Here is a 19697-nt window from a genome sequence, read left to right as displayed (position 1 = left end):
ATCATAAGCAAGTAGGGACATACATAGAAATTGGGGGGAAAGGAAATGAATATTAATTTAATGTCTTACCTTTCACTCCATTCTCTACTTAAACTTTTCCTTCTTTTAAGAGATTTTTTTCCCCCGCTAATAATTGTCCTCAAAATGATTACAATTTTTTTTTTTTTAAACCTTAGGTAATTACTTTTAATGGCTGACCTACTCCCATAAAAGGTTGTTATATTCACTTCTGAGGTAAAACTGTTAGGATCTAAAAAATACAAGGGGGCTTCAAAATGGAATTCTTCCATGAACTTTTCGAAGCCCCCTCACATTACTGCTTTTCTACTGAGAAATAAGCAAATTAAGGATTATGGTTTCGGTGTTCTTTTAAATTACGGATAAATTTATGATTGTTGTTGTTGTTGTTGTTAAGTGCCATCGAGTCGGGTCCGACCCATAGCGACCCTGTACAGGGTTTCCGAGGGTGTAAATCTTTACGGGAGTAGAAAGCCTCATCTTTCTCCCGCGGAGCGGCTGGTAGTTTCGAACCGCTGACCTTAAGGTTTGCAGCCCGATTCGTAACCACTACGCTACCAGAGCTCCTTAAATTTATGATTAGCAACGTATAAATTATATAATTCAGGTATAACCTTTATATTTTGAGTGTGAAGATACTACTTAGGCCCAATTTTCTAATTTTTTTTTTCTTTTCAATTTTCTAACTTTTAAATCGATGTTGGGAGTTGAGGGTTTTTGTTGTTTTTTTTTTTTTCCATAAATAGCTCATTCTTTACAAAAGACTTCCAGAGTTGTTATTTCAACAAGGAAACTTCATGTAATCCAGTTAAAAAGTACCAGTTACATGGAAGAAAAAACAATTGCTTCAGATCTTTTAACACTGGAAACAGGATATGATTTCCCTTGAAGTCAAACTCCCCAGCTTCTCAAAGTTATCTTCAATTGTTAGACTCCTGGAAACTCTTTGTTGCTCATTTATTTTATAAGTCTTTCCACACACTATGTTAGACTCTAAAGATCTCAACAAATGTGTCTCAAAAAAAAAACACATTTGTTCTTTATAACAGTGCAAATTAAAAGTTTACGTGAAGCTACAACTATTACTCTACTATTTATGCATGGAGAAATCATCTCTCCAAATATCTTTAATGCCTTAGTTTCAAAGAAAATTAGTGTCATTGAAATTAAATCTCTCTAATGAACCATTTCCTAGCAATTGTTCACACCTCTCCCTGGTCAATTGAATAGTACAGCTTTTTTTTTTTTCATGAAGTAACATGATTATTAAACTTTTATGTAATGAAGATGAGATTGCACACAAAAAACCTAAATGTCTAGTCATTTCCTTTTTTAAAAGGTTTATTTTATCTTTCTCTCAGAAACTTCATTTAAAGCCAGCAAGAAACTGATATAAGGACAAAAGAAAACAGCTACTTATAAAATACCTGAGCATAAACTTACTTTCCTTCAGAAATATCAGCTCTAAGCAAGAGGGACATTCAAAGCAAGTACTGTAAAGAAAGAAAAACTAGCCCTCCTCAGGACAAAAAAAAAAAAAAAAAAGGAAGAAAACCTCATTGAGGTTGTGCTTCATGGTGTCCATTGTTAATGGAAGCCCTCAGAACATTTCCTTTACAGAAAGTTTTCTGGAGTTGAAACGCAAGCATACCACCTACTGAGCACCCATGGTGTTTTATTATTTATTACATAACTACGCTACTACAACATGAATGTGTGCAAGACAGCCCATAATTTCTTCGTGAAACTGATGCCAGTAAACTAAAGAAAGGTCCTAAAGCAAACCCTAATAGGTAGTTAAAAGTTTTCTTTTTAATCATACTACCTTTACAGAGAAATCAAGCCATGCAGTGTTTTATAGCTTAAAAGTTCAATACATGTAAAGAAAATGAAACAACGAAACCTCCCAGTCTCCAGAAGACCTGGTATCAGCACAAGGCCATGTTCTTGCTCCTTTCCCTAGTCAGCTTAGGGGTGGGCACCACTCCTATAGCTCCTGCTTTCTGAGTCAGCTTGGTGGTCTTTACACCAATTCAACCACTCCAGGAGACCTCCCTGAACTTCTTTCTGGAGGGCCTAATTAAGTCTGCTTAGCTTATTAAGTGTGGTCTCTTCCTAACCTCCCACAATGGTATAATCCAATTCTATTTTGGGATTGCCTCGACAACCAAAGTCATTTTTGAAAAGTTACACCAGATAGTGAACGTTAAGCTTCATCGATATTTTGTTTGTTTGGCTATCATACTGGTTCTGCATACAAGTTGAAAAAAAGGGGCAAAAAAAGATTTTATTCTTTATACATGGAAAAATACATTACAAATGACCTTTGGCCATTTAATGGAGACTAAGACTTAAAAGACAGGGAAGATTTTTGGAAGATCGTATCGTGAAGGGCATTCAAGTATTTTTTGGGTGTATAATCACTTTAGCAACTATCAAAACCGAATTAAACAGTATGTATGTAACAAGTGTAGTGTCAATCTTACCATCATTTGTGATTTAAAAGTGGACAAATACTGACCGTTAAGCAAAGCTGGGAAAAACAATGATGAATTTACACTTTTACTTAACTCCCTCAAAATGTCCAATCAAGTCAAATCAAGGAAGAATGTCGAAATGAGTTAGGCTTAAATATAACCCTGTGGAAGGGGGAGAGGGCAAAGGGAAAAGCAGGGAGGAGAGGAGAAAGAAGACATGCAATGCTGCCATGCTCAGCCAGGTCTTCTAAGTGCGCTGGGGGAGATGGAGAGCAGGGAGACGTGACTTGCACCTAATACTCACCGGGACGCTGGATTGTTCTGTCAGTTTTTGCTCCCACATCCTTAAGCGTCTTTCTCGTTCTTTTAGCTCCTGCTCTTTACAACTGAGATCACGCTCCAGTTTCTTTAGCCTCTCAAGAGTAGCCTCGATTTCACACCTGCACAGGGAGAAGTGGTTTAAGTCTCAGAGAACTCTACCAGAGCAGAAGAAATCTTTTTTGTCCTTAGAAATCAACAGGTAGTTTCTAAATTAAAATACACATTCAACATACTTCACCAAAGCACTGAAAGGCCAGTGGTGGTGGTGTGCTGTGGAGTCGGTTCCAACTCATAGCGATCCGGTTTAGGGTTTCTGACACTGTAAATCTTTACCGGAGGAGAGAGCCTCATCTTTTTCCCGCAGAACAGCGGGTAGTTTTGAACTGCTGACTTTGAGGTTAGTAGCCCAATTCGTAACCACTGACAAAAGCTATGGTGTTGGTATCCTGGTTTGGCTAATTAATAAACAGTTAACATTTAGCTAGCTCTTTACACTTTACAAAGCACTGTGATACGTAATCTCATTTTATTCTCAGAATGGGCCTAAGAAAAGTACTAATCTATTATAAACAGGGAAAATGATACTCAGGTTAGATAATCAATATCACACTGTTAGTAAGTGGCTGAGAGGAGACTTCAGTCTATTTACGGGCTGAGTAATCTGAGCAATCAATTGATTAAGCTGATTCTGTTTCCTTAAATGGTAAGAGGTGATGGTTAGTATTACATCAGGGTTCTCCAACTTGCTTGTTACTAAGAATTACCTGGGGAGTATGTCAAAAAAAGATTCTTACACCCTGAGACAAGAGTTCATGATTTCAGTAAAACTGGATACTATCAAACCCAATTCACTGTCACTGAATTGGTTTCCACTAAAGTAGCTCTATCGGTGTCCTGGTGGGTGCTGTAGAATAAGTACTGGATCATAAGGTCGGCAGTTCAAACTCACCAGTCGCTTCTTGGAAACTCTACATAGGGTTGCTATTCGACGGGACCAACTCAACGGCACTTAATGACAACAACATAGGACAGAGCAGAACTCCACGGGGTTTCTAAGACTCAATCTTTACAGGAGCAGATAGTCTCATCTCTCTCCTAGAGAGTGGCTGGTAAGTTTGACCCACTGACTTTGTGATTAGCAGCAGTCTTACAGAGCCACCAGCGCTGGATGGGACCTAGGAATTTCCATTATTTTATTAAAATACCCAGGTGATTTTTACAAACAGGCTAGTAGTATAGGAAACCAAGGACCTTCTGACCCCTAAGGCTCTTTTGAACTCTGTTATTAAGTGCTGTCGAGTAGGTTCCAAATCATAGCAACTCCATATAGGGTTTCTGAGGAGCAGCTGGTGGGTTTGAACTGCTGACCTTGCATTTCGCAGTCCAGCGCGAATGCATTCTCCAAATGCCACACCAGAACTCTAATACTCTTTTTTAAAAAATTTCTTCCTTAGTCTCTACAGGTTAACCAATCTCACATGGGACAATATGCTTACATATAGAAACTTGTTCCTTCTTTAAACTGAAACTAGCAAGATGGCCCAGCACATGCGCTTTTACTCCTTCAGGGCTGTCACAGTGGTTAAGTCTAAATTTATGCTTTGAGAACTGGAAGTTCTTTCCCTTGAGATTTTGGAAAGCCAGTGAGTAGAGCAACCGTAATAAGAGAGAGAAAAAGAGTGAGCGAGCTAGCGAGCACAGGAGGGTGGGAAGGGAGGAGAGAGGAAGACTGGAGAAGACACACAGAGAAAACGATGCTGAAAAAGAAAGAGAGTGGAAATGGGTGATGATTGTGGTTTAGCTACTCCAGACCCATGGAAACACACCAGTGTTGCCAATGGCACAATCCTCATGAAAGCTTTGAGTCTGGAAGGTAGAAGCTTCCAGATCTAAGTTACTGAGGGTACAGAACCAAAGACTGCGTTTTTTATTTGTAGGGAGAGTCAGAATAGGTAAATAGATTAGTCCAAGGCCTTTGCCAATGAGAACGGGAGGAATGAAAACAAAAAAAAAAATGCAAAATCTGATTTGGGGAGCAGCTATTGAGGTGAGTCTGGATTTGAACCTGACAACATACTCCCCTGGTTGTCGGAAAAGCACCTCAAAGCAAGTGAGGTAGCAATGAAATACATAAAGCAGCCCCTAGGGCCACCCTCAAACACCATTCTCCGGTCCTTTGATTGGGGCCATTTGACAATAAGACCATTTAAGTCAACTCCTACTACAGTCCTGAAAGAAAACTTCCAGAAATATGGCTATATCATAAAATCCAAAATGTACTTTGGTATTTCTGACAAAATATCATGTCCAGTCACAAATCTGCCTGGTTTGTTTTAACAAATAGAAGAGTGGAGGGGGGTGGGTATAAAAAAAACCTTAGGTTAAACTTTGGCTAAAAAACAAACAAACAAGCATGAGCCATCTTTGGTAAAAGATGGTCAGCAGCCATATGGCACAACAGGACTGGGCACCTCCATGGGGAGAGGGCAGCGGCCTGGGCTGCTGTCTGTGCGGGGCTTCTGCCAAGCCAGTAGGACTAATCTCACTGATGTTCTTTTTGATTAGGGTAAATGGCCAATGGATTCTATTTCACTTGTAATTTAAGCCAAGGATTCATCTCAAGTTCCAGCTCTGGGAGCCCACTGTGATTTTGAGCCCTTCTGGAAAATAATCAACAGTGAAGTACGCTGAAAGCTGTGGCACAGAGCAAAACAAACACGGGCCGAGTAAATATTCTTCCTCAATCTGTCTCCTCAGCCCTAGCTTCCTCGCTCCCTCCTGTCACCGCTCCCGAGTCTGACTGGTGTTGGAAGCTGTGGGCCACTGGAGCTGTAAGGAAACCCCAGTGAACAGCATGGAGACAGCTGCTCTCCTTGCTGTTGCCTTTGTTTTTATTGATGCATTGTTTTGCATCACGTGCATTTGTGGATGCATGCATATATCTTCTTGTTATGGAAATATAGATTTTTAAGTATTTTGGTTGATGAAAACAATGCTTTTCCCTTGAGCTAAATCCAGCCAAGAACCACTTCAACAACTAGTATTAATTTTCCATTTGCCACAAGTATGCAATAGATGATAATTCTCTTTTTCCATTAGACAGAAACTTGATTTGAAATAAAAGGTCAATTTATAAATACAGCTACATTATATAAACACATGATAAATAAATATTTAATATATATATTAAATTTCATGTAACATACTCAGTCACGTGACTCGTGCATCTGATTTATGCTCACATCCAAACTGCAAAGATTAAAGTGCTTTTGATCTCTGCTTTTGTTTTTAGGAAGGCATATGTCATGGTGAGGATACTTTGATCACTAAGGAAGAACACAACCAACAAAGTGTTTTGCCAAGAGACACAGACCTGAACTTTCCATGACAGCACCACACAGCTCACTCATGCACACTTTCATGGGTCTGCAGACAACCACATGGGTTAATGAAGACGGAAAGCAAGGAAGAAAGACAGATGCAAACAATTGGTGGTCCATTTTCTGTTGTTAATGCTCATGGCCATTATTGCTAATACATCCATCAGAGGAACACGCTCAAGATCTGCATGATACAATATTGTCTGACACCTTGTTTCTTTCCTATTGTTTAAGAGGTCAAAGGAAAGAATCTAGTTGATGTGGGCTTTTTAGTAAACTCAAGGTTTAAGCACTGGGCTGCTACCTGCAAGGGCAGTGTTTCAAACCCACCAGTCACTCCTAGGAAACTCTACTCAGTTTTTAAAAGACTTTTCAGTATAATCGTTAATTACATTTCTAAAACTAGATGTCTAGAAAATGTTATACCTTGGGAAAGAAACTCTACCAGAAAACAACCATTTGCCAGAGATACCAGAATCAGACTTCATCATGACTCTCAATTGATTACGGTACACTTAGGACCTTAGTCACATGGTTTCAGACACCAGATAAAAGTTGGGGAAGGAACAGAGATATCTGAATGCAGTGTCCTTGAAACTTGGCTAGACATAGATAACGTATTTGAAATATCCAGATAATAGAGAAAACTCGGCTTTTTAGAACTTGGGATATTAAGAGTCTTAATCAAATCCTACCATGATCCAGTCAAATGACAATGGCCGCTAAGATAACTATCTTTTACTAAATACGTCAATTCAGTTCATCTGTTTTTTCCATTCTCTGTTACCTATTTAAGGAGCCATTCCAAGGGAGAAAGACGAGAGTCTGCCTGCTTCCACAGACATTCACAGTCTTGGAAACCCTGTTTAGGGCCGCTGGGAGTCAGAATCAATTTGATGGCAGTCGTTTTTGTTGTTCTGATATATTTTAATCCCATCATTTCTTCTTGAAGCATTTGCTTTTATTTTTGTTTCTTCTTGAAACATTAAAAAATTAAATTGATTATTCAACTTATCCAGGTTTGAAGTAGAAAATAAGGATAAACAAATATAAAATTGTTAAGTAGTGTTGAGTTGATTCCAACTCATATTGACCCTGTAAAGGTTTCTGAGGAGTGGCTGGTGGGTATGAACTGCCAGCCTTGCCGTTACTAGTCCAGTGCTTATCCTACGGTGTCACACCTGGATTCCTAAAATATAAAATATTTCCCATAATTTAATCACCCAATAGAATTAACAGTAGAAACGTTTAATGCTTTTCTCTAGTTACACATATATGTTGTTATTGTTAAGTGAGGTCAAGTTGGATCTGACTCGTAGTGACCCTGTATAGGGTTTCCAAGGAGCAGCTTGTGTGTTTGAACCACTGACCCCTGGCAGTTCAAACAGACTTTGAGATTTAGTGCTTAGTCAAATGCCACACTAGAACTCTAGCTACACATTTTGTGTTGTTAAGTACTGTGGAGTCGGTTCTGACTCATAGTGACCCTGCACAAGGTTTCCAAGGCTATAAATCTTTACAGGAGCACAAAGCCTCATCTTTCTCCCATGGAACAGCTGGTGGTTTCGAACTGCTGACCTTGAGGTTGGCAGTCTGACTAGTAACCACTACGCTACCAGAGCTCCTTCTAGCTACACATATGCATATATAAATACATATATTTCTTTGAAGAAAATAGAATTGTTCTAAGCATACTGGATTGTAGCTTGTATTTTTAAATCACTTATCATCATTAGCAATTCTTTCGACAAATACAGATGAATGTCATTATTAATAGCTCTCTACTATCATGGTGTGGCATTGTGGGTTAACTGCTGGACTGAAAAGTTGGTTTGAACTATGAGGTCGGTGGTTCAAGCTCACCAGCTGCTCCTTAGAAACCCTATATAGGGTTGCTAGGGGTTGGAACTGACTTGACAGCACTTAACAACAACAACTATTCCTTATGTAATAATTTCACACTTTTTATTAAACTATTCCTCTTTTAGTACACTATATGCCACTTCGTCTCTCATACTTGGGACATATTGTCAGGAGGGAACAGTCGCTGGAAAAGGATATCAAGTTTGGTAAGATGCAGGGACAGAGAAAAAGAGGAAGAGTCCCAATGAGAAAGACTGGCCAAGTGGCAGCATCGATGGACTCAAGTGTGGCAACAGTGGTGAGGTTGGCCCAGGATCGGGTAGTGTTTCGTTCTGCTGTGAGTCGGTGCCAACTCGATGGCACCTAACAACAACAACAACAACAATGCCATTTCCAGTTGTACAATTCTAATCACTGCTATGGTGAACGAGTGTTCACACCTTCTTGCACAGCCTTCCCAGGTATTTTCTCAGGAATAAAATGCTAGTTAGTGGTAGAATTTCTGGGACACAGAAACATGAACATGTTTAGGACATCTGATCTATATTGTCCAACTGTCCTTCACCAATGTTTTCACCAGCACTGGGTGAGAAAATGTGTAACCCTGGATGCTCTCATAATGTAAACTTTTGCCAACCTGATAAATGTTCCCATGTATTTATCTAAATAGTCCGTTCCTTTTTGGTAAGTGAGGCTGAATACTTTCTCATGTTAACTGGCCGAAGGAGCCTGCCTGATGAACAAAATGGCATTGCAGCTGCCCCCAAGTGGTGCTGAATAAAGTCCTGCTTCAGCTTCCGGGTGTGGTGATGTGCGGTGGAGTCAGTTCCGACTCATAACGACCCTGTACAGGGTTTCCGAGGCTGTAAATCTTTACGGGAGCAGAAAACCTCATCTTTCTCCTGTGGAACAGCTGGTAGTTTCGAACTGCTGACCTTGAAGTTTGCAATCCAATTCGTAACCATTATACTACCAGAGCTTCCTGGTCTGCGGATCACTTAAGTCTTTATTAAACCAAGAGACCCTACCCCTGGTAGTTTCAGATTTCAGGAAAATGGCCATAACCCCACCCATTGGAAACACGCCAGAACTGTACCCAGGACCACACCGCCTGCCTTAAACACTCCAGTCTGTAAACAACAGGCGGGTTCTTGGTCTCTCTAGACGAGTGCCCCCAGGTTTACTCTCAATAAACCTGCCTGCTGTTGAAGCCATGTTTCTCTCCTCATCTCTTTCTTTCTAATTTCTTACATTGGCCATCTGATTTTTTTTCTGTGTGTGAAAGGCCTTTTCATGCACCTTTAATAGGATTTTTAAAATGACAATGTCATTTAAAGAAAGATTTCACTGTGTTTTCAGTGAAAGTTTACATAGCAATAAATGTTAAAGACAATGATCCTTTGTTTATCAAAGTGTGGTCTGGGGGCCCATGAGGTGTGGGCGATGGCATTTGTTTTCTGCTTTACACTAAGCCATGATGTGCCTCTTCTGCTTGCATCATGCATGTACATCAGATTCTGTCACCTGGGATACTGCTGAACACAGAAGCAGGATTCAGTATGGTTTTTAAAAGTGAATGAATTAATAATAAATTTATAAACATTTTCTTAGTTTTCATTTCTAATACGGTAAACAAGTGAGAGAGGTCTAACCCATTTAAATAAGTATTCTTTGGGGTCCTCAGTGAATTCAAGATGGGACTGGAACTCTAAGACCAAAATGATTGAGAATTGTTGAATTGTCACATGGGGGAGGGGTGAGGCTGGGGAGCTGCAACACTATGTTCACTATTTGTCTTGGAAATGTATTTATAATGAGTATTCCGCTTGACCATAGAGGAGCTCTAAATTTCTATAGAGCAAACATTCCCATCTTTTTCTGATTTTGTTGATGTACGTCATATGACTACTTATCTCAAGAGCATCAATGTTGTGGTTGTTGTTAAGTGCCATCGAGTCAGTTCTACTCACAAAGACCCGGTATAGGATTTTTGAGGTGCAGTTGTGAACCATCACCTTCTGGTGCGCAGTCCAGTGCTGATCCTACAGTGCTACACCAGGTGTCTAAGGGCATTAAAATCTTACTAATCCTTTGGGAGACAGATCAAATAGCACTTCTTCCGAGAATTCTCGTAGAATATTCTCAAAGTGGATCAAGTTCCTTGGTTAGATGAGCTAAGACATCCAGTACTCCTCTGTCATCATAGTTACCAAAATAGTACTAATCACTTGTAATTCATCTTTAGTAGTTTATATCAGACACTCTTTCTGGAAAACTCTGTGTGTGGGGGGACTCTTCTGCTCATCACTACAGCCCAACACCCACCCACCAGCAGAGGTTCAGTGAGTAGCTGAACAAATGCATGTAAGAAGTCCACTTATCATCGCAAATGAATTACCTTATAAGTGTGTATTCTCTTGCACAATATCATAATGTCTTTGGATAAAAGTACAATCATGGTACATGCCCAAATATGTATTGAGCAACTGCTGTGTTCGAGGCACATTTGTAGAAGCTGAGTACAGAGATGAACAAAAGAGGCTGTCTGCCCAGTGAGACAGAGTTAAATAATCCACGGCAGAACAAGTTATTAATTCCAATAGTGGTAAAGGCTCTGAGGAGATGCTCTCAGAGCCCATAGCATGGAATCAGATCTGGCCTAGGTTAGGGTACATTTCCTTTGAAGACATGTCATTTCAGCTGTTTTCTGAATGACAACAAGATCTCAGGTGGGGTGTAGCTGAGACAGGATGGGTTTCTAACACCCCGAACTGAATTTGCAGATACCCTGAATGTGGAAAAAATGATGTACCTATTGAAGGACTGAAAGCAAGCCAGAAATTAAAAAGAAAGTTACAGCCCTGAGATTAGGCTTGGTAAGGTGGGAGTACAAAGGGTCTTGGGAGTCTTGCTAAGCATTTTGGTCATAATGATTTTTCGAAGGGAATGACTTCATTTTACCTACTCTGATCGCCTCCTGGAGGAAACAAACATTACTTTAAACCTGCTTTGTTTCCATACTTTCACAGCACCACCCACCCCCACTAGAAATTTCCTCATTGCAACATTCAAGTTCACAGTCTTACTTTTGAATTGCCAAAGAAAAATGCAAATCACTGGCCCAAAGTAGGGATTTCAAAAGAATAAAATCAATAAGGTTATTGTAAAACATCAAACAGAAACTTCAAAAAATGTCTATTAATAGAAGTAAACAACTCTTAATTTTCAAAGTGCATGTAGTACTCATTTACAATCAGCAGATGGCGCAAGGTGTCATGTTACTGCCCGGGTGTCAGGAGTGAAGAAGTTACTTAAAATCTCTGCTGAGTCAGGGGAGGAGTCATGTCAGCTTTCAAGCACTCTATTTATATTTGTGCATCATGTGACCTGGCTCAACCGCTCCACCCTGGGCTTGCTTTTTCCACTCACATAACAATTCCTTCATTAAGAAGTTTGTTTTACACTTAAGACAGCTTAATAGGATTTGTAACACTAAACATTTTCTGTTTTTACTCTCCTTACATACAGGGTCGCAATGGGTTGGAATCGACTTGATGGTACTTAACAACAAACCTCTTCCATCAGGAGATACAGTGCTCTGAAAACTTCAAGGCAAACAGTAGATTTATGACCCACTGAACAGAGGCCAAAACGTCCTACCATAGAGTTGTATACAGAAAAATGTCTGGGAGCCATCTTTTGTCTCAGAAGACAGGATTTCAATGTTCTCTCCAGACACTTAGACATATAATAAGGCAACACTCTGAGAGGAACCTTCTTGTTTTGCTTACAAGACTTATTTGATCTCCAAAATAAATAAAGAATGCAATTTCTAAGCTATCCTTAGAACTCAGGACTGTCACCAAGCTACCTTATAGAAACTACTCTTGGTCCTTCAGATCCAAAGGTTATGACATCCGATCAGGGCGACCTACCTCCATTCTGCCTTATTGTGCAAGAATGAGTTACACTGTCCAGGAAGGTTAGTGTCGTTAGACATGGACTCCAAAATTGAAATGATTTGTTTGAAAGATAGCCGTTTCTGAGGAAGAGAAAATAAGAAATCACTTGTTGGGACTAGAAGGTGGATCTTTAAGAGAAAAAACAAATATCGACAAGCATAGTAATGAGTTCAAATCACTGTAACAAAATAAAACATGATACAATATTCTGACTTCGTTATTTTACAACAATATATTAGGTAACTCAGGCTTAGGTAGTTGTATTTTTACTTTTAAATCAATTTGTAACAGTAGACTGAGATGTTTTTTCTATTTCATGGCCCAAAGTTGAGACCATGAAGATTATTTTCTCTAGGCAAAGAAAGTACCAATTCTCTTTGGGTATCATTGTTGTTGTTGTTGTTAAGTGCCGTCGAGTCGGTTCCGACCCATAGTGACCCTGTACAGGGTTTCCAAGGGTGTAAATCTTTACGGGAGTAGAAAGCCTCATCTTTCTCCCGTGGAGCAGCTGGTAGTTTGGACCTGCTGCCCTTGCGGTTCGCAGCCCGATTCGTAGCCACTACGCTACCAGAGCTCCTTAGAGACAATGAAAAATGAAAACACAACTCCTGTAATAAAAATGCATCTATGTAAGAAAGCAAGTTGAGAGAAAAGTTAATGGCAGAGTTTGGGTGTTGGGTATGCCAATGTTCACTGTCAAATTTTCTGCTTGTTTGAAAATTTTTATAATAAACTATTGGATGGAAGGGTACTGTGAGTACCAATCAGAATAAGTAGCATTTCCCAAACCAGTCACTCAGAAAAAAAGAAATCCCCCAATTTCAAAAGCATCATAACACCACTGGTTTCAATGTTTATTCCACATTATAACTAACTTCAGTGCTGAGAAACTGTAAGGTATTGCTCACACTAGAAACTGAAAAGGCAGTGGTTAAGTGTATTTCTTTAGCTAGCAGTAACTACTCTATCTCTTGAGATTCTAGCCAAGGTTAAGACAAAAGGTTAAAACAAAAATGGGGAAAGATAATAAAAGGATGATGCATACTCTCTGTAGATCACGCCTCATAATTATACCATTTCTGAACAAATTACAGTTGCAGCAATTAAACATGCATTTTAATTTGGGAGCACAAAAACAAGAAAGAACAATGTTGAGGTGGCTTGCTGGCTCTTAGGCACTGAGTGCTTCCTACATTATTAAGAAAGGTAATTTTTCTATTTCTCAGGGATATAAAGCTAGGGTATTTATTCTGAGTTCTGACATTATTCTGCTTATTTAAGGGTGTGTGTGCATGTTTTAAGAAGAGGGCATAAATTGCGAAATGTCATAGATGTGCATTATGTCTTCTAATAGCAAAGAGAAAAATGTCTTGCAAAACTTGAAAAATATTCTCTCTCCAATTGAAGCAAAGAAGTATGAAGAAAATCAAGGACCCATGGAAACTGCTAGTCCATAGGACTAATAGACCAAGGGAACTTCAGCTACTGTGACCATGAGACCAGAAGAACTAGATGGTGCCCGGCTACCCTTGCTGACCTCTCTGAAAGGGGACACAATAGAGGGTCCTGGTGAGAGTGGGAGAAAAATGTAGAACAAAACTCAAAATCATAAAACAAAACAAAACAGGCTTACTTAAAAGGTGAAGCAAATGAATTTTTAAGGGGACTGACTGGGGGAGCCCTAGAGACAATGACCCTTAGTTTCTCTTGAGGCCTAGATTTGCCACCATGGCACAACTTTCAGCTAAACATGTTATCAACAGGCCTACAGGGTGAACAACAGAACTGCAGATGCTCCATATGATAGGCACTGGACTACGAACCATAAGATCTGTGATCTGTGCCCACCAGCTGTTCCACAGGAGAAAGTTGAGGCTTTCTGCTCCCATAAAGAAACCCTTACAGGGTCACTGAGTTGGAACTGACTTGACGGGTCCACTTAACAACAACAACAGCAAATAGGGTGAGCAATAACACCAGGGAGGTATGCACGCCTGAGAACAGTTGACCATATGAGATCAAATGGGCTGCATTTAACCAAGAACAAAGCTCAGAAGGCAGGAAGGGACAGGGAAGAAGAACACACAGAAATGGGGAACTTGGGAAGGAAGTTGGAAGAGAGGATTGTAATCGATGTTCAGTATACAAAATACGTATGAACTGTTGAGTGGAAAACCAATTTTCTATAAACTTTCACTCAAATAATAATACAAAGGAAAACAAAACAAAAACCCTGGAAAAAATAGTTTGACTTCTGACTTTGTTCCCGTTCTAATCAGGTTGGGTTGCAAAAGGAAAAATCTCTTTAATTGCTTGCAAAGGAACTAATTCTATCAAATGAATTTTTCAAGAATAATATTTTCCCTGTATTTCATCACTTGAAATAAGGCAAAATTTAAAAACTGGGATCACAAGCATCCCTAGAACAATCTAAATTCTATAGCTAGGACATGTTCTATAGCTAGACGGCAATTATCAAAGGGGAAATTTGAAAAGAAACAACAATGCAGAACTCTGAGGGAATATTTAGTATGAGTAAGGAGCTTCGGTAAGGAGCTCTGGTAGCGTAGTGGTTACGAATCGGGCTGCGAATCTTAAGGTCAGCGGTTCGAAACTACCAGCCGCTCCGCGGGAGAAAGATGAGGCTTTCTACTCCCGTAAAGATTTACATCCTCGGAAACCCTGTACAGGGTCGCTATGGGTCGGACCCGACTCAAAAAAAAAGGCAAGGAGCTTCGGTAGCGTAGTGGTTACGAGTTGGGCTGCTAACCTCAAGGTCAGCATTTCAAAACTACCAGCCATTCCATGGGAGAAAGATGAGGCTTTCTGCTCCCGTAAAGATTTACAGTCTCGGAAACCCTATACAGGGTGGCTGTGAGTCAGAACTGACTCCATGGCACACAACCACCATTTAGTAAGCCCATTCTGGTTACAGAATAAAACATTTGGTTTAGGATCTCATGTAAGTTCCTCTGAAGAGGTTTCAGTTCCTTATAGCAATGCTATATTGTTGTTAGGTGCCAAGGAACCAGTTCCAACTCACAGCCACCCTGTATAAGAATTTCCAAGGAGCGACTAGTGGACTTGAACTACCGACCTTGAGATTAGCAACAGCTGTGTTTACCCAATAGTGTCACACCAGATCTCTTTGTTATCTTCACTTGATAGAGGAGGGAACTAATCTCAGGAATATCTGCACTGCTCAGGCTCACGTAAGAAGCGAGCTATGTAACCATATAAAGATCAATTTCCTGAGAGGCACATCTCAGTTCCCTTGCTAGATGTTGAGAACAATTCATCCAGAAGCTGGTGCATTTGACCCAGGAGTCATGCTCTGAAATCATATGCTCTGAAATTTTAAAACAGCACACTGATTCAAACTCTTTTATTACATGGGAATAAGGTATTCTTTTCTATTGAACACATGGCTTTGACGATTATCTTTTTCATATTTAGAAGCATCATTTTTAGCACATGGATCAATAGCCACCCTTCTTTCCTTATTTTAATAAAATATCTTGACCATCTCTTGCAAATCACTGCAATGATCTCACAGTTATCTATCACCAGCATACTCCTGTATAATGTTCTGCACCTTCATTGCAAAAGAACATTTCTCTACTGATGGGCTGAATATTTTCATCTATTAATTATCTAGAGTCTGGCAACTGTTCCACAGGAGAAAGAAGTGGCTTTCTGCTCCCGTAAAGATTTACAGCCTCAGAAACCATGTACAGGGTCGCTATGAGTCGGAACTGACTCCACGGCACATAGCAACAACTTCAAAAAAGAGAAATAAAATAGTGTATCCTACTATTTCTCTACATATAGGGGAAGCCTGGCACCAGCTCTTGACAAACTGTTATATATGTCTAGAGAACTAAGAAGTGCATCTCAGGAAGTTTTCCTTGGTGTAATACATCAGTCAACAGACACTATGGGGAAACACATACAAAAGCTAACTTGATGTCCTCATAGAGCTTGAAATCTGTTTAGGAAGGAAAGATACTTTAAAAATATTGAACAGTTCAAGGTAAGGCAGTAGCTCAGCCAATTAGAGCTATGATAGCTTAGGGAAAGGAATATACCCGCTTCTCTCTTATCAACATGGAGTCCTGCTGTGGGCTGCGGCCTGCAGGTTAAAGCGGTGGACTGCAAGGTCAGTTTGAAACGCAAGGTCGGCGGTTCACAGTCACCAGCAGCACTTCGGAAACTCTATACAGGGTCGCCATGGGTCAGAACTGATTCACTGGCACTTAACAATGACAGAAACCTACCAACATGGTTAGGTTCCAAAGACCAGGTTGTTATGTGAAAATCGGTACTATGTGAAATTGGATTATGAGTATATCATTTGTAGTCTTTGTAGGTCCCCAAATGGAAGATGACTACATCATTGCATAATGCCAAACCCTGGAGAATCATGACCCAGCCAATTTGACCCATAACCTTAATCTTCACAACCAGCAGTACTCTTGCCTCATCCTTCAGTGTCTGATACTACCAAATGTACACATTAAGGCAAAACATGGTCAGACAGTACATATTCTACTATTGCAAATGTAAAATGTTGGATAATGAAACAGTTGATAAGTGAGAAGAGGGTGCATTAAGTATGGGTGGGGGTAAGCAAGATGGCCAAGGAAGGCTTGATAGTGACATGCTCAGGAGGGAAAAGAAAACAAACAGGAAGAGAGAGTGTTCAAGGTCTAAAGGTGTGTGTAAGGTGTCCAGACCTCAGCATGAGAAAGCGAGAGCTGGAAGAGTGGTCAAATGTACAAGGGGACTTCAAAAACTGTGGGAACATGGAATTAAAAGATAATGGCAGTTTTCCACAAACATTTTGAAGCCCCTTTTTATAATTAAATTTACTAAACCCACCAAAACCCACACCCATTGTCCTAGAGCAGATTCTGACTCATTGAAACCCTAGAGGCTCAAAGGGTTTCCAAAGCTGTAGTCTTCACAGAAGCAGATGGACACATCTTCCTCCCATAGAGCAGCTGGAGGGTTCGTACAGTCAACCTTTTGAACTGCCAAGAGCTTAACCACTGTGCCACCAGGGCTCTTAATCAAAGCTTGCAAAGGCCATGTAGTGGTTTCATTAAAGTATCATGGATTTAGGAATGAAAACCCAACCCTGAAAACAAGTTTTTTTATACTTTATGTGTGTGGCTAGAACATAAGTATTTTGGGGTCCTAAAGCAACTGTAATCAACTCGAACACAATGGGTCAGTAGGTAAACCAGATCAGTCAGCGTATTGCACATTAAAGCTATAAGACCCGGACTTCCTTGTATTCACAGTGGGTCTAATATCCTGGCTGTGGGAGTTGCTTACGCAATGACTTAATTAATGTAACTTAGATGCATGTTCTATGAATTTCAATTAATGCAGCACAGAGTTTCAAATGAAAAAAACCTTCTAAATCTACTTTGCATATTGAAAATTAATTACAATTATACAGGTCTAGTTATAGAAATGTAATTAAATTATATATAAATATAATGCAATTAATTTTAGGTGAAGCTTTAAGTGGCAGATACAAAAATGTTAACAAAATTACTGGTATGTGCCACAACTGGTAGAAAGACTGGGGGGAAGGGTAGTTCCATACATACCACATTAACCATAAGAAAGAAGTATTATAAAAGTAAGCTTATAAATAGTCACTTATAGTTTCTACTGGATTCATTGCAAGTACAGGCATTTCTTTTCATGCCCCCAAATTCCTACATTCTGCAAAATCATACATTAAAAATATTAGGGTCTGAATAGGAGTAGGGAAGACCATTTTAAACCTATGCAACTTTTGTCATCAAGTACTATTAAACCATAATAATTCTAAATTAAAAAAAAAAATATATATATATATACACACAGTAAAAGAACAGTTAAAATTCTTTATAAACAATAATACCGGGTAGTACCTAGGTTCTACTGAATTTAAAAAGGGTGAAGACACTGTGATGAACAGAAAGCAGAGCCAAGGTCTCAGTTATCGGGGCAAAGGCAGAATACACAGAATCAGGGAGAAGAGCAACAAATGGTTTCAAGCCAAAGCATTGTCAGTGTGCAGTCAATAAAGAGCATGTGGAGCCACTGGGCTTCACAGAACTGTGCTACTTGCTGTAATGTGGCTGCATTATCATACTTTGTTTGCATTGAGTTGTGGTTGGTGCTGTGTAATGGTAAAAAACTCTGCGTGCATCAACATGAAATCTACGTTATACTAACATAAATCCTACACACACATATATATATATATTTTATGAGTCATTCTCACTAAAGAAACATGTTAGAGAAAAACAGGCTATATGTTATTACCTTTTATGCTTCTTGAGCAGGTCAGATTGGAAGTGGGTTTAAATTAAGGAAGAAATTCCATAGTTAAATCATCCTTTTAAGGTCTCTATTTATTTAAAAGGTTACTTTTATTCCCTGTATTGCACCTATTTCCATGAAAAATTAGACAGATTTCCACTATAAACAAAACTTTAGTTCCTTTCTTGAGTGTAATTGCTCTCTTAACCAAATGCTGAATCTGAGTCTTTTTGTGTTTTGATTTTTTAGTATGGGACGTTTCAAACACACACCAAAGTATGAGAGGACCATATAGTGTCTGTCCATGCATATATCACTCAGCTTCACAAAATGATCATGGCTGATCTGGTTTAATCTATACCCTCAGCAATTTCCTGCTACTTGATTTTGAAACAAATCCAAGACCACCCTATCATTTCATCTGTAAATATTACTGTATGTATGTGAGCATTTTAAAATGCTCTTTGCAATGAGACGTAATAGTCCATTTGTGCTCAAATGTGATAACTACACGAAAGCCTAAGCTTTGGAGTTTCTCCAACTCTCTTCTGATAGTTTAAAAACAACACTGAAACAGAGCAGGAGTACATATTGGGAGTCTCTAGAAGGGCTACTTGTGCCTTGTCTTTGCTTAGAAAGGCAGGGTCATGTAGTGGTGAAGAGCAGGGACTGGTGCCTGACTGCCTGGCTCATGTCCACCCCATCACATACTAGCTGTGCAGCTCATTACTTAACCTCTGTGTGCCTTGTTTTCTTCATCTGCAAAATGGGGATGATAACAATACCTACTTCATAGGAATATGCTGAGGAATAAATGAGTTAATGAACAGAAAACACTTGGCAACTAACAAGCACTGTGTGTTAATTGTTTTATGGAACATACAGATGCAATAGTTATTATTAAAGATTTTTTAAAATGGACAAATTTATCTCTTAGTGAGCCAAGAATGCCAAAGAGGACTATAAGAAAAGGCCAACATTGAGTTTCTAGAGACCCACACAGGTAGATGTCAGCAGAAAGCCTTTTAACTGTCAGCCAGGGGCTCCCAGAAACAGTAATGGTACAACTGTGCTTTATAATGGACATTAGCAACCTATGCTTTAAAAACCAAAACTCAAAACAAAGAAAATTTCAGAATCCTAAACAAACAAGCAAAAAAAAAATATATATATATACCTTGGGATCAGCTTCCCAACACTGATGTAACAATTCAGCAAAACTTCTGGGGCAACTGCTTGGAATGGTTAATCTCTGAAAGGGAGTGAGAGAAAATAAAACAAAACAAAAAACACAAGGATTTCGTCATTAAGGCAAGCAAATATTAATTCGAAGACTGTAAGCGAGTTAATTT

The 19697-nt window shown here is 39.4% G+C and overlaps 1 protein-coding gene across 2 annotated transcripts in view; it reads right to left on the bottom strand.

The window, feature by feature from the left end:
* Positions 1–19697, bottom strand: part of LOC102842505 (mitogen-activated protein kinase kinase kinase MLT-like) — a 244632-nt gene that overhangs the window by 75566 nt on the left and 149369 nt on the right. For both annotated transcript variants that reach the window (XM_006866647.1, XM_006866648.1), the window contains exons 9-11: positions 19523–19597; positions 11995–12101; positions 2800–2935 (exon numbers count right to left, since the gene is read on the bottom strand). In XM_006866647.1, the coding sequence (XP_006866709.1) occupies positions 2800–2935; positions 11995–12101; positions 19523–19597 (318 nt within the window). The remainder of the gene's footprint in view (positions 1–2799; positions 2936–11994; positions 12102–19522; positions 19598–19697) is intronic.

Source organism: Chrysochloris asiatica, unplaced genomic scaffold, assembly GCF_000296735.1.
Source record: "Chrysochloris asiatica unplaced genomic scaffold, ChrAsi1.0 scaffold00094, whole genome shotgun sequence".
NCBI lineage: Eukaryota > Metazoa > Chordata > Mammalia > Afrosoricida > Chrysochloridae > Chrysochloris > Chrysochloris asiatica.
This window is presented reverse-complemented; position numbering and strand designations above follow the sequence as displayed.